The 15,793-nt window shown below is 45.1% G+C and overlaps 1 protein-coding gene across 1 annotated transcript in view; it reads left to right on the forward strand.

Annotated features, from left to right (window-relative positions):
- The window catches only part of LOC144671325 (uncharacterized), a 79,350-nt gene that overhangs the window by 50,973 nt on the left and 12,584 nt on the right, over positions 1-15,793 (forward strand). Inside the window, exon 3 of the mRNA XM_078533151.1 lies at positions 12,230-12,263. Coding sequence (XP_078389277.1) covers positions 12,230-12,263 — 34 coding nt within the window. The remainder of the gene's footprint in view (positions 1-12,229; positions 12,264-15,793) is intronic.

Here is a 15,793-nt window from a genome sequence, read left to right on the forward strand (position 1 = left end):
GGGTGGTGGATGGGGGGCATGGGTTGGCATGAGTTGGCACTAAGTTGGCATAGGGACTATAAAGGGCCATGGATGGTGGATGGGATACATGAGGTGCCATGGAAGGTATGAGGGGCCATGGGAGTGGTGGGGACATGCGTTGGAATGGATGAGGCATGGGAGTGTGTGTGGGTGAAGGGTGTGAGAGGTGAGGGCTGAAGGGCCGTTTTATGTTTTTTAAAACCAGTTCAACACTGTGCCAGAGCACCGAGGGAGGCCTTCCACCCAGCCCGCCTCTGCATCTAGCAGTCTCTCCACTCATAAACTTTCCAGGGTTGCTTGATCCCAACTCCCACAGAAACCCCCTACACTGGAATGAAAATTCCAACTTCTGGGGCATTTTCTCCTCGGTCGAGTCTGTGGAGCCTGGAAATGTCCTGACTCTGCACTGCTGACCTGGGAGTGAAGATCCAAGCCTTAACGCAGAATTTTGACTGCCGAGTGTGTTGGGGAGGGGATGGGCAGGGCTCTTGGAGGAAGGGCTTTTGGTGTGTATGGGGATTAAATCCCAAAAAGCGGCATCAGGTCTGCAATCCAACATGATCCCATCCACTTCCAGGTTTCAGAGGTGAGGGGGAACTCTCGTGGGGCTGTTGGGTGTCCTGAACTGTGTGAAACCCACCAGGGTCAACAAGAAAGAACTTCTTCAGTGAAACTGACTGGCTGGGAAGCCTTCAAGCAGTGAAACTAGAGAGCTGCAGCCATGCCTAGGTGAGAGGTAGCTCTGCTCACAGCACTTCCTGACAGTATGCTTTCACTGCATGACAGATGATTCCTAACTTTTTGGAAGTCAGTTCACCTGTCTAGGGTTTCACTCACCTGCATCTGCACTTGCCTGTTGTCAGTCTTCACCACGGCACAGGAGCAGCTTATGTAGCTCCAGCTTGCACCTCTGATGAGGAATAAGAGCATCAGCAGCGGGAGCAAAACCAGCAGCAACATCAGCTGCTTTCTCTTCAGCCACATGTCCCAGGGGGAATGGACACTGAGCTCCATCTAGAAGGAGACAAGGCCCTCAACACCAGATCTACAGCAGAGTGAACCTTCTTTGCACCAGGAGGCCTCAGGAGGCTCAGGCTTTCATGGCAGGTCACTAGAATCTTCGGTGTACACAGGTTCCCCAACACTCGGTGGTAACACTGGCTGCAAGGGTGCCTCTCTACCCCTCAAATACCCCTCAAATAGTCAACATGCTTCCAAACAATCCGTCCCTCTATCTTTACTTGATACGGAAGAGGTCCAGTCTCAAAGACTACCCTTCCAGGAATCCACCTAGGGCCACTACCGAAGTTAGTTGAGAACTTCCTAGTTCTACTGTGAGAATCATGACTTGTCTCCTGGTTACACTGACTTGACTCTACCCTCCCCTGCAAATTTGGAAACACAAGACTTAATCTTGTCCTGAGACGATGTTTCACTAACAGTTCAGCAGGAGGAACGCCTGTCATTGAGTGTGGAGTGATACGGTAACTCAGTGAGACTCTTGTTGCTAAAGATCCAACTGGTGGTTTTTGCATGTCAGATTTAAAAGTTTGGTCGGCTCTCTCGGCTAAGCCATTTGATGTTGGGTGGTAGGGCGCTGTCTTTATGTGTTTTATACCATTGAGAGTGGTGAAGTTTTGAAAATCCACACTCGTGAACACTGCCCCATTATGGGACATGATTACTTCAATCAAACCATGAGTTGCCAAACAGTGCTGCAGCTTTCCGATGGTCATCATCGATGTCGGAGTTTTAACCTCAAAAATTTCTACCCACTTAGAGTATGCATCAATTACGAGGAGAAACAACGTACAGTAAATGGTCCTACATAATCAGCATGGACAGGGACCCATGGCGGGCCAGGCAACTCCCGAGGGTGTAGTGAAGCTGTGGCTGGTAGGTTTTCCTACAACTGGCACTGTTAGCAGTGCCTTACCAGGTTTTCAATATCACTGTCGATTCCGGGTCACCATACATAACTCCTGGCTAACATTTTCGAGATACCAGGGTTGCCACTGTGTAGTTCCATCAGGAGTAGCTTCCGGCCTGGCACAGGAACAACTACTCGTGCTCCCTGTAGCACAATACCAGCTTGACAACTAAGCTCATGTTTACAGATGGAGTAGGGTTTCATGTCCTCTGAAACTGCCTCATTTCCCCATCCGATAAGGATTTTATCTCGTAGTAGATCCTGACTGTTCCAGGTTTTGATTTGTTTCACACAGTCTGGGAGCGTATCCAAAAGATTTAAGGCCAAGACAATTTCTTGAGGAATAGGTGCACATGTAATACTTTCTCTCAAAGGCAGGTGACTCAGGGCATCCACATTCGCAATATGTATCCCTGGTCAGTGTTTGAAGGTATATTCATAGGCGGCCAAGATCAAAGTCCACCTCAGAATCCTTGCAGAAGCTATTGGTGGGATAGCCCTTTTCTCCTTAAAAAGCCCCACCAGTACTTGTGGTCTGAAACAATCGTGAGATGTCTCCCATGTAGATATTGATGGAACTTTTTGATGCCGAAAGCTATTGATAGGCCCTCTTTTTCATTTTAGGCTCTTTCAACTACTGATAGTGTTCTTGACAAATAGTTTATCGGCCTTTCCGAGCTGTCAGCCATTTCATGGGACAATACCATATGGAGAGGCGTCACATGTCAGTATTAGTTCCTTCGACGGGTTGAAGTGTACAAGTAGGCTTGAAGACTGCAGCAATTGTTTCACCTTGTTGAAAGCCATTTCCTGAGGAATTCCCCAAAACCAGCAGTGGTGCTTCTTTAGTAGGGTGTGTAAGGGGGTCAGCACAGTGGATAGATTTGGCATAAACCGCCCATAATAATTGACTATTCCTAGAAACGATTTAAGTTCAGACATGTTCGTGGGGTAAGGTGCTTCTTTTATGGCCCTGACTTTCGACTCAACAGGGTGTAGCCCTTGAGCATTGACCCTGTCTTCCAGGTGAGTCACCTCCATGGCTTGGAAAGTGCACTTTTCTTTCTTGAGGTGAACTCCAGCCTCCTGAAATCTTTTTAACACCTCTTTTAAATTTGCCAGATATTCGGCCTCCTGTGATGAGTGTATCATCGAGATATACCACAAGCTGTGACAACCCCTGTAGCAGGCTCTCCGTTGTGCATTGAAGTATTGCGCATGCTGATGAGAAAGGCAGGCGTGTGTACTGAAAAATCCCTTTGTGGGTGTTTATCGTGACATATCCTCGAAACCGTCATCCAACTCAAGCTGTTGATAAGTGTGATTCATGTCCAGCTTGGTATATGACTGGCTCCTGACCAGTTTTTGCATAAAGGTCTTTGATTTGTGGAAGAGGATACTTGTCCAGCTTTACGGCCTGATTGACGGTTTGTTTGTAATCATCGCAAATGCGGATAGTCTTGTTGGGCTTCAAAATGGGGACAGTGGGTGCAGCCCATTCTGAAACCTGAACCAGCTGGATAATACCGAATTCTTCTAACCCCTTTAGTTTAGCTTCCATTTTCTCATGTGGTACCGGTCTTGCTCTGAAAATCATGGGGTGGCTTCTGGATTCAGGTACATTTTGGCTTGTAAGCTCTCAATTTTGCCCAGCTCATCCCGGAAGCCACTGTCATATTTTCTTAACAATTCTGACAATCCCCCTGTCCTCAGCTGGCAAACGTCGGCCCAATTAAACTTTATTTTCTTGAGTCAGTCACGTCCCAGAAAGCTTGATCCTTCATCCATTTCTACTACGATAGGTACTGGGCAGACTGCTGTCCATAGCTTACAGGTGCAAAAGCAGTACCCCTCACCTTTACTTCTTCTCCGGTCTATGTTTTCAGTTTGGCTGAAGTGCTCTCTAAACTTAAAGGCTGGGCACCCCTCTCAAATACTGGGATGTGTGCTCACCCATCACAGTGACTGATGCGCCTGTATCTACTTCCATATTTAGAGGCTTCCCATTTACACAGAATGTTATGGTGATTGGGTCTGGTTTAATATCCTTGAGGTTGGAAAGACAGTAAATATCAGACTTACTGGTACCAGGGTCTTCCACACTGTGTACTTGGAACATCTTGTTGGATTGCCTGAGCCAAGCCCTGCATTGTCTCCTCAGGTGTGCTTTTTTTCACAATTTTGGTTGTACCAAAATTGCAATGCTCTGATAATTGTTTGAGTTTCACAATGTACGTCGGGATCGACACCCCCGGGGCTCTCACTCACAAATTGAACTTAAAACGTTGCATTTGACTGAAGGTTTTGGTTGGAAATAACCCCATTCCTCTGCCAAAAAGTGGCATCTCAGTGAGTAATATAACTTCCTATTCACTATCGTCGATGAAACATGATACTCACAGATGTGGGTGGGAGATAGTGCCAGGATACTTTTTTTTCCCCTCATTGCCAAATGTAGAAACATGCTCTGGAAGGCTTCCCTTTAAATACAAATGCTTCATCACCTCCGCACTCTGTGATTGATTAGGAAAGCGAGAAGTGGGATATAATGCCATGACTAAGGAGCTACAGAAAATCCCACTGACAGAATAAATGGATTCCCAACCTGCTACCGGCCTCCCCGCTGTGTGCAGGTCTGATTTATTCAGATTCTGCGCTCCCACAAGAATTATGTGTTTATTCTTCCTACCAGAATATACTAACTTATGCTTGTTTATTGAAGCTTATTTTACCAAAAACATATCTATTCTTCAAGTCTATTGAAATCTTCCTGTATTTTGTCATGGTCCTCCTCTGTATTAACTGCACCCCCCCCAATTTGGTGTCATCTGCAAATTTTGAAATTGTAATTCCAATTCCTGAGTCCAAACAGTTTTGTAAATAGAAAACTCAAAGATGCTTGTGAAACATCGCTTGCTACCTTTCGCCACTCTCAGTAAACAGTTTAACCCCTGCTTTTGGTTTTCAGTTTTATGGCCAGCTTGCTATTTATTCTGTTGTTGCTTGTTCCCCTGACTCCATGCATTCTGTGAAAGTAATGTAATCAAATTCAATGGGACAACCTTTAAAGTATGGTGGCAAGTGGGAAAACCATGGAATGGTGGAACACTGATTTTCTAACCCCATGAAATATCACTCTCCATGGATTTCAACAGAGTAAATTTGGGAGTGGTGTGAAAGCAACATTGCATCTGATCCCATCATGTTCCCCTCCAAACCACTCACCATCCTGACTTGGAAATATATCGCCATTCCTTCACTGTCACTGGGTCAAAATCCTGGAACTCCCTTCCTAACAGCACTGTGGGTGTACCTACACCACATGGACTGCAACGGTTCAAGAAGGCAGCTCACCACCACCTTCTCAAGGGTAATTAGGGATGGGCAATAAATGCTGGTCTAGCCAGAGAAGCCCACGTCCCTTGAATAAATAAAAAAAAACAGAGGTCAGGTAAAAATTGCCTCAATAAATCTGGGAGCCTGTGAGCTGGTGGCAGAAAACATAATGACCATAAAAACTAGTGGATTGTTTTAAAACCCAACTAATATCCTGCAGAAACAGAAACTTATCATCCCCACCCATCCTGGCCTACACTTGTCTCTAGTCCACACTGCTAGGCCCAGCATCATTCTCAGGGTGACAGACTGACCTTTCAATAACCCCTTTCAAAGAAATAACCAATCCCAACTTCTGAGTGGAGCTTGAGAAGAAGGTGAATGATGTGATGAGAGGGTTGTCCTATGAAGGGGGATTGATTGAGAAGAAGGTGAATGATGTGATGAGAGGGTTGTCTTATGAAGGGGGATTGATTGAGAAGAAGGTGAATGATGTGATGAGAGGGTTGTCCTATGAAGGGGGATTGATTGAGAAGAAGGTGAATGATGTGATGAGAGGGTTGTCCTATGAAGGGGGATTGATTGAGAAGAAGGTGAATGATGTGATGAGAGGGTTGTCCTATGAAGGGCGATTGACTGAGAAGAAGGTGAATGATGTGATGAGGGGGTTGTCCTATGAAGGGGGATTGATTGAGAAGAAGGTGAATGATGTGATGAGAGGGTTGTCCTATGAAGGGGGATTGATTGAGAAGAAGGTGAATGATGTGATGAGAGGGTTGTCTTATGAAGGGGGATTGATTGAGAAGAAGGTGAATGATGTGATGAGAGGGTTGTCCTATGAAGGGGGATTGATTGAGAAGAAGGTGAATGATGTGATGAGAGGGTTGTCCTATGAAGGGGGATTGATTGAGAAGAAGGTGAATGATGTGATGAGAGGGTTGTCCTATGAAAGGGGATTGAATAGAATTGGCCTCTCTCTGGAATTTAGAAGAATGAGAAATGATCTCACTGAAAACATATAAATTCTAAGAGGGCTTAGCAGGAGAATCTCATTTTGGGTCACAGTCTCAGGGTAAATGACTGGCCATTTGGGGCTGAGATAAGGAGAAATTTCTTCACTTAGAGACTTTTGAATCTTTGGAATTCTCTCTCCTGGATGGGAGCAGATACTTGGTCATTGAGTATGTTCAAGACTGAGATCGTTTAATTTTTGGTTACTTAGGAAATCAAGGGAGTGGTGGGACAGCGGAGTTGAGGCAGAAAATCAGCAATGATTGTATTGAATGACAGTGCAGGCGTGAGGGGCCAAATAGTCTATCCCGCTCCTATTTATGATCTTATAAAACTGGAATTCAAACTCAGTATTCCTTGTTGATGGAAAGAAAGAATTTGCATTTGTATAGCAGCTTGTCACATTCCTCATGTACAACAATCATTTTCTAATTTTCTTCAGTTTTATTTCTTTATTTGTTACACTCAGGGACACAGATTTAAAATTTTGGGCAAGAGAAACAAGGAAAATATGAGGAAGAACTTTTTTTTAATGCAGCGAGTGGTAATGATTGGGTTCAATGAAGAGTACAGGAGGGCATGCCAGGAGCAGCACCAGGCATACCTAAAAATGAGGTATCAACCTGGTGAAGCTACAACACAGGACTACTTCCATGCCAAACAGCATAAGAAGCAAGTGGTAGACAGAGCTAAGCGATCCCATAACCAACAGATCAGATCTATGTTCTGCAGTCCTGCCACATCTAGTCATGAATGGTGGTGGACAATTAAACAACTCACTGGAGGAGGAAGCTCCATAAATATCCCCATCCTCAATGATGGAGCCCAGAACAAGTGCAAAAGATAAGGCTGAAGCATTTGCTACAACCTTCAGCCAGAAGTGCCGAGTGGATGATCCATCTCTGCCACCTCCAGAGGTCCCCAGCATCAGAGATGTCAGTCTTCAGCCAATTCAATTCACTCCATGTGACATCAAGAAACAGCTGAAGGCACTGGATACTGCAAAGGCTATGGGCCCTGACAATATTCCGGCAATAGTACTGAACACTTGTGTTCCGGAACTTGTTGCGTCCCTAGCCAAGTTGTGCCAGTACAGCTTCAACACTGGCATCTACCCGGCTATGTGGAAAATTGCCCTGGTATGTCCTGTACACAAAAAGCAGGACAAATCCAACCTGTCCAATTACCGCCCCATCAGCCTACTCTCCATCATCAGTAAAGTGATGGAAGGGGTCATCAACAGGGCTATGAAGCAGCACTTGCTTGGCAATAACCTGCTCACTGACGCCCAGTTTGGGTTCCGCCAGGGACACCCTGCTCCTGACCTCATTACAGCCTTGGTTCAAACATGGACAAAAGAGCTGAACTCCCGAGGTGACGTGAGAGTGACTGCCCTTGACATCAAGGCAGCATTTGACAGAGTGTGGCATCAAGGAGTCCTAGCAAAACTGGAGTCAATGGGAATCAGGGGGAAAACTCTTCACTGGTTAGAGTCTTACCCAGCACAAAGGAAGCTGATTGTGGTTGTTGGAGGTCAGTCATCTCAGCTCCATGACATCACTGCAGGAGTTCCTCAGGTAGTGTCCTAGGCCCAACCATCTTCAGCTGCTTCATCAATGACCTTTCTTCCATAAGGTCAGAAGTGAGGATATTCGCACCATTCACAACTCCTCAGATGCTGAAGCAGTCCATGTCCAAATGCGGCAAGACCTGGACAATATTGGGCTGACAAGTGGAAACTAACATTTGCATCACATAAATGTCAGGCAATGAGCATCTCCAACAAGAGAGAATCCAACCATCACCCCTTGACGTTCAACGGCATTACCAGCACTGAATCCCCCACTATCAACATCCTGGGTGTTACCATTGACCAGAAACTGAACTGGACTAGTTATATAAATACTGTGGCTACAAGAGCAGGACAGAGGCTAAGAATCGTACGATGAGTAACTCACCTCCTGACTCCCCAAACCCTGTCCACCATCTACAAGGCACAAGTCAGGAGTGTGATGGAATACTCCCCACTTGCCTGGATGAGTGCAGCTCCCACAACACTCAAGAAGCTTGATACCGTCCAAGATAAAGCAGCCGCTTGATTGGCACCACATCCACAAACATTCACTCCCTCCATCACCGACGCACAGTAGCAGCATTGTATACCATCTACAAGATACACTGCAGGAATTCACCAAGGCTCCTTAGACAGCACCTTCCAAACCCACGACCACTAGCATCTAAAAGTACAAGGGCAGCAGATAGATGGAAATACCACCAAATTCAAGTTCCTCTCCAAGTCACTCACCATCCTGACTTGGAAATATATCGCCGTTCCTTCACTGTTGCTGGGTCAAAATCCTGGACCTCCCTTCCTAACAGCACTGTGGGTGCACCTACACCACATGGACTGCAGCGGTTCACGAAGGCAGCTCACCACCACCTTCTCAAGGGCAACTAGGGATGGGCAATAAATGCTGGCCCAGCCAGCAAAGCCCACATCCCGCGAATGAATAAAAAATAATTGCTGCCCACGAGGCCGGTGAAAGTGCAGATGATGGATGATTTCCGAAGGAAATTGGATGGGCACTGGAGAGAAATAAACTTCCAGGGCAATATGGGCGGAGCAGGGGAATGGGACTGGGACTGATTGGAATGCTCTAAAGAGAGCTGGCATAGACTTGATGGGATGAATGGTCTCCTTTTGTGTCATATTGACTGACGTATTTTCTTCTATTGTTTTCATTTCTCTTGAGGGTACCATCTCATCTGCTGGTGTCTGTGCCCACGTAGCATTCATCCTCTTGCTCTGCGAGTGTCAGCTTAGGCAGCAACTGTGCTGGGGGGCGCTGCGGGGGATGGTGGTGAGGTGTTACTAGGTCATGAGGGGAAAGCATTACCAACTAACATTTGTAGTCAAACAGTTTTCAGCTGTCAAGGGATGGGGCTAGACATTAGATATTTTGTTATTTTAAGTGGGTAACTTCTATCTACCTTCTGTAGCCAAGAGACACTAGGGGGAAGTCAATCCCACTAATGCTGTCAAAAATGAGATGAGAAAATGTCTGACAATTTGCTTCCATTTTCATTCAGATATTTTTATCTTTCATTCTTTCTAAGTTCTCTTCATAAACTAACAGGATTTATCAGCCTCTGTTCAGTTGGGAGCACTCTCGCCTCTGAGTCAGGAGGTTGTGTTCAAGCCTCAAGCCAAAGATTTGGGTACATAATCCAGGCTGTCACTCCAGTACAATACTGAGAATGTTGCACTATCGAAAAAGTTAAACTGATTCACTGTCTGCTCTCTCAGGTAGACATGAAAAATCCCATGGCACAGTTTTGGAGATGAGCAGGGATGTGTTCTAGGGTCTCCTGATCACTGTTGCTTCCTTAACCAACACGTTGGAAAGTAATCTCTGGATTGATTCAGAGGAGAGAGTGCTAACAACTGAGAGAGGGCTGGCACCAAATATTATCTATTTAGACCACATTTATCTGGTCATTATCATTTTCCTGTTTGTGGCATCTTGCTGTATGCATATTGGCTGCTGTGTTTCCTGCTTCACAACAGCGACTACATTTCAAAAATACTTCATTGCCTGTAAAGTGCTCTGTTGCAAAAGGCGCTAGAGGAATGTAAGTTCTTTCTATCTTCCTTGGGCTTGGCAATATTAGACAGGACCAGATAGTTGCATTTGATGAATCAGTTGAAGGGCCATCTGAGGAAACAGCCCAAGGAGGCACCAGGCCACCTGAATGCCAGTGGGTTCTCAGGAGCACTCTATACTCCTCCTTCACACCTGTTTCTTCCATGGGCAGTCACTTAGAGTCACAAGTTAAAGGGCACATACAATGTGCTAGTACTTAAGGGGAAGTACCATCAGAAAACTCATTTATATCACTCCTTCATGGCACAAAGTCACACTGTATCTGAAGTTTGTCTCAAAGTTTCCTTGTGTATTGCTGAAAAAAGAAATCCTGTCAAAGTTTTCATCTTGCATTCACCAGGACAGACACAAAAGTGCCAAATTTCAAAGGGAGCAACAATTTATACTGCATGGGAAAAGAGTGTTAATTAGTTGGCAAGTCGAGGCATTACCATGGAGAATGCACCAGAAAACTATTGTTCCCGCATATTTTTTGTTTAATTCAAAAATGCTGCAATGCCTGGACATGTTCTTGTTGCCTGTGTATGAATACTTGGCAAGCGTAAGTGAGCCACATTGCAAGCCTAACTGCTAATCTTAAAGTGGCCCCGAGTGTAACTCTTAACACACTCAGGATTGCTTAGCAAGTGCTGTTTTAAGCCATATGTCCCCATGACTGGCTGATTGTACCAAATAGCACGTCCCTTTGGATGTTCACAATAGGCAGAGTACTAACTGTACTGAACCGGTCTGTGCTTGCAAAACTCAGAACATCGTGTAGAAACCATGTTGGTGTGGAGCCAACATGCTCAATGCTGACCCGCCCTGCAGCCATAAAGCGCTGTGAGACCGATTAACAAGGAGCGAGTGGGATTTCCACCCCAATCCCGGCCTCTGGAGCTGCCGGCCAATCATCAGTCCCAGCAGCACCAGGAAGGCGTCAGTGGCAGCTGCCGAGACAATAGGAAAAGAGGAAGATCAAGGCCCATAGATCTCCGGAGCAGATAACTCCAGGGTCTTGGGCCAGGAGGGTTTAGGTAGGTTAGGTAGAGGGGCGGTGGGGAGGGGCTGGGTTTAAGGGAGGGAGAGGGTCAGAAGGAAATGGGTGTTTGACCTAATGAGGCCACCCCCACCCCTCTCCATTCAGCCAAGGGCAGCACCTGAAGAGTGACCTCCCCCACCCCCCACTTCCTTCCCACCTTTAAAACATTTAAGTTTAAAAAACGGGCTTCCTGTTCCCGCCTTGCTGTCCATCCCAAATGTTTTATAGCGTGGGTAGTGTATTATCAGGCTTAATAAGCCATGTTGACCATTAATTATTCAGTAAATATGGCAGGTGGGCTGTCGATTTGGTGCCTAACCCTGGTGGCAATATTGCAACAGGTGAGGGTGTCAGCGGTTGACAAGGGTGTGAATTCCAGGGCCCCTGAACTGCTGTCTAATCTTACACAATTGCCACTGTTCTGATCTTAACCCTGACAGTGATTTTCAGCCTAAGATTTCGATCCTTTTCACCACTGGCGTGAAACACGGATTGACTATTATCTTCAACTCTCCATCTCCTTTCTCAGTAGGTCTAGGTCCTTTTATAATGGTACCAGAACGAACTACTTTTTAAAATCCTTATCCATTGCCCAATGGAGGTGGGGAGAGTGTGGCAGATGGGAGGGAGTGTTTAAAGGGTGGGAAGGAAGTTGGGGGTGGGGGTCATCATTCTTCAGGCGCTACCTTGGCCGAACAGAGCGGGGATGGCCCCATTAGGTCAAACATCCTTCCGGCCCAGTCAAAGCTTAGGAATTGTGTCTTTGAGCTCTATCTGAGCTTATGTACCTCAACCTCATCTATTCATTTAGTTCTTTCTAACATGTCTACAATGTCTCCTCTTAGATCTTTTGTTACAAGTAAAATATATGTGCAATTATCTGCATTTATGGTCATAATTTAGTTCCCTCAGATTTGGAATCATCCTGATTGCTCCTTTCTGAACTCTTTCTTATGTATCTAAACACTTTCAGAGGCAGGTTTTCTAAATCCACATGCTCCAGAATTAGCTTTACCAGTGACTTATGTCCTCCCACTGCATTGCACTAACTTGTCGAAATAATAAGTTGCTGTTATCTTTCCTGTGCTTTTAACAGAGCCTCTCAATGGAAGTATCTAATGTTGTACCACTGTTAATTTAACCTTCAAGTAATCTCAGAATCCACAGGCCCATTGCACAATAGGATCCTTTCATGGTATAGACATCTTCCACTAACACTCTTCTTTATCTCTTCCCTTAATGCAGTCACTGGTTGAAGATGCTTAGGAAGATGAAAGAGGTAAGACTTGGCATTTACTGATGAATATTCTCACATCCATAATTCATGTATTAGGCCATGTTCATTTGTTGTATAGTTGAAGTTTTATGTAGGGTGTCCCAAAAAACTTATAAAGCAACAGCAAAAATCCAATTGTTTTAAAAGTAGAATCCATATTTTCATTACTTTGGTACCTTCTGAACCTTAAAGCGTTAACAAAGGTTTCCAAGGAATGTCTATCATTAAGAACTAAAAATCAGAATTTAAGCCATGAACTCCTCACTGTTCCTGCTCCCACCGCCACATCCACCCCCCAACTCTAACCTGGGTAGACCCTAACCTGCTTCCTCTTCTGTCTTGACAATCCTAGTTGCTTTGATCTCAGGCCCTGGCAGGTCTGATGGATAAGATTGTGAATGATAACCAAGAGCCTTAGTTGTAGTTTGGGTTGGATAAATTTGTGGGATTTAGTGAAAGCCAGGCTGCACCAAGGTTTGGCTCAGAGGTTTTTTTTAAGGATACTAGTGAATGAGAGTCCTGGAGTTGAACACTTTGCCTTTGAATGTTTGGTTTTCCCCACATAATAACATTAATGATTTTGTGTTGACTGTGAATCTTAGACAGAAAATGATTGAACAAGAGTTTGCCCATCACTAACATTTCCCATTAGAGCACAGAAGGCAAGGCTGATAGTCCCAATAATCCTAGCCCTTTTTTACAGATCAGCCTCACCAGATCAGTATACCTCTTAATCCCATTCTTATAAATGACTCATCTTTTTGTCTCAAATCCATTTCTAATTATTGCTTCATTGTCCTTCCCCACTAATCTGTTCCACGCATCCAATACCCTTTGGGTAAAAAAGGTCTACCTGTTTATTAATAACTTCCTGCTTTCATACAGCACTCTCATACCCTGGCATTTGATGGTGTACAGGGTAACAGGGGACCAGGTGATGATGTGTAATTGTTGCCTGTTTTTGTGTTGGGTTATTTTGCATCAGAAATATCCTGAATTGATACAATTCAAAAAATCAAAAATCGTGAGGGTCCTAACAGAGTTGATAGGGGGAAAAAATGCTCCCAGTGGTGGAAGGATCAAGAACCAGAGGGTACAGATTTAAGGTGATTGGCAAAAGAAGCAATGGCAACATGAGGGTATACTTTTTCATGCAGCAAGTGGTTAGGATCTGGAATGCATTCTCTGAAAGTGTGGTGGAGGCAGGTTCAATCGAGGTGTTCAAGAGGGTACTAGATTATTATCTGAAAAGGAAGAATGTGCAGGGGTTTGGGAGAAGGCAGGGGAGTGGCACTAGGTGAAATGCTCCTTCAGAGAGCCAGCACAGACACAACAGGCTGAGAGGCCCCCTTCTGTGCTGTAACTGTAATGACTCAATAGAGCGGACAGGTTTGAACAAGAAACAGGTAAACGTTATTACAGAGAGCTTTTCAGGTGCTACATGCTTGATCAGGACTCGTCAGGAAGCCCCACCATGTCCCCCCAAGATTGCCCGTGCTTAGGGCTCATGGGTTGGAGCCTCCCAGAACAGCACGTGACCCCTGATACACAGCAGGAGAGGCTATACCTTCAGTATACGTAAATGATTTGGAGGAAAATGTAACTGGGCTAATTAGTAAGTTTGCAGACGACACTAAGGTTGGAGGAGTTGCAGATAGTGAAGAGGATTGTCAAAGGATAAAACGGAATATAGATCGGTTGGAGACTTGGGCGGAGAAATGGCAGATGGAGTTTAATTCGGACAAATGCGAGGTAATGCATTTTGGAAGGTCTAATACAGGTAGGAATTATACAGTAAATGGCAGAACCCTTAAGTGCATCGCCGGGCAGAGGGGTCTGGGCGTACAGGTCAACAGGTCACTGAAAGTGGCAACGCAGGTGGATAAGGTAGTCAGGAAGGCATATGGCATGCTTGCCTTCATTGGCAGGGGTATTGAGTATAAAAGCTGGGAAGTCATGCTGCAGCTGTATAGAACCTTGGTTAGGCCACACTTGGAATATTGCGTGCAATTCTGGTTGCCACATTACCAGAAGGATATGGAGGCGTTGGAGAGGGTGCAGAGGAGGTTACCAGGATGCTGCCTGGTCTGGAGGTTATTAGCTATGAGGAGAGGTTGGAGAAACTCAGATTGTTCTCACTAAAGCAACAGAGATTGAGGGGCGATTTGATAGAAGTTTACAAAATTATGAGTGGCATGGACAGAGTAGATAGTCAGAAGCTTTTTCCCAGGGTGGAAGAGTCAACAGATTTAAGGTGAGAGGAGAAAACTTTAGAGGAGATGTGTGGGGCAAGTTTTTTACACAGAGGGTAGTGAGTATCTGGAATTCGCTGGCAGAGGAGGTGGTGGAAGCAGGTACGATAGTGGTGTTTAAGAGGCAGCTTGACAAATACATGAATAGGATGGGAATAGAGGGATACGGACCCCGGAAGTGCAAAATGTTTTAGTTTGACAGGCAATATGATCGGCGCAGGCTTGGAGGGCTGAAGGGCCTGTTCCTGTGCTGTACTTTTCTTTGTTGTTGTTATTACTATATTTCCTCCCCCTTTAGTTTTTTTTTTACTATTTCTATTTACAAGGAAACATTTGAATATCCAACAACACATACATACAACTTCAGCTGCTTAAAGATCAAGTCTCTGAGGTGCACTCCGTATATGGTTGGAGCGGCGTAGCTCTACCAGCTCCCTCAGCAGGATCAACAGGACCTGGAACTGCAGCACAAGATGCATAATCGGGAATTGGCAGTTCTGAGTTTGGCAACTCTACAGAGACATTGGGTTTGGAAAGCGGCAGTTCTGGGTTTGGCAGCTCTACAGAGATATTGGGTTTGGAAAGTGACAGTTCTGGGTTTGGCAACTCTACAGAGACATCGGGTGTGTCTATTCTAGGTCGATCTGTAACCTCAGAAATTGACGGTTTGAGGTTAATCACAGGCGGAATAGTTGGTTGTTGGAATGTCTCTCTAGCACGAATATGATCTATGTGCTTACGAATGATTCTATCTTCCAATTGTACTGGGAAAGTTAATGGACGAATCTCTGAGACAATTGTTCCAGGAACCCAACAAGGTCCACTTCTGAAATTTCACACGGATGCCATGTCACCTACACTGAATGTGCGAGCTTTGCTGTGTATGTTGTGGTTCAACTTTTGATTACTCTGATTCCGCTCTACATTCTCATCCTAAATGTTGAAACACCAGGCTTAACTGTGCACAAAGGTGGCGTTTCATCAGCAATTCAGGCAGTGTTGAACCTGTGGTCGAATGTGGCGTGTACGATAACTGAGGAGAAAGTGGGAAAGTCGAGATTCTAGAGGACCTTCTGATAACTTTTCATACCAGACTTGAAAGTTTGTACAGCTGTCTCGGCTAAACCATTTGATGAGGGATGGTAAGGGGCTGTTTTAATGTGTCTGATTCCATTCAGATTCATGAATTTCTGAAACTCTGTGCTGGCAAATGCTGTACCATTATCAGAAACGACAATTTCAGGTAGGCCAGGTAAGCTAAAACAGTGCTGCAGCTTCTCA

The sequence above is a fragment of the Cetorhinus maximus genome, chromosome 32 (genome assembly GCF_964194155.1).
Source record: "Cetorhinus maximus chromosome 32, sCetMax3.hap1.1, whole genome shotgun sequence".
Lineage (NCBI taxonomy): Eukaryota > Metazoa > Chordata > Chondrichthyes > Lamniformes > Cetorhinidae > Cetorhinus > Cetorhinus maximus.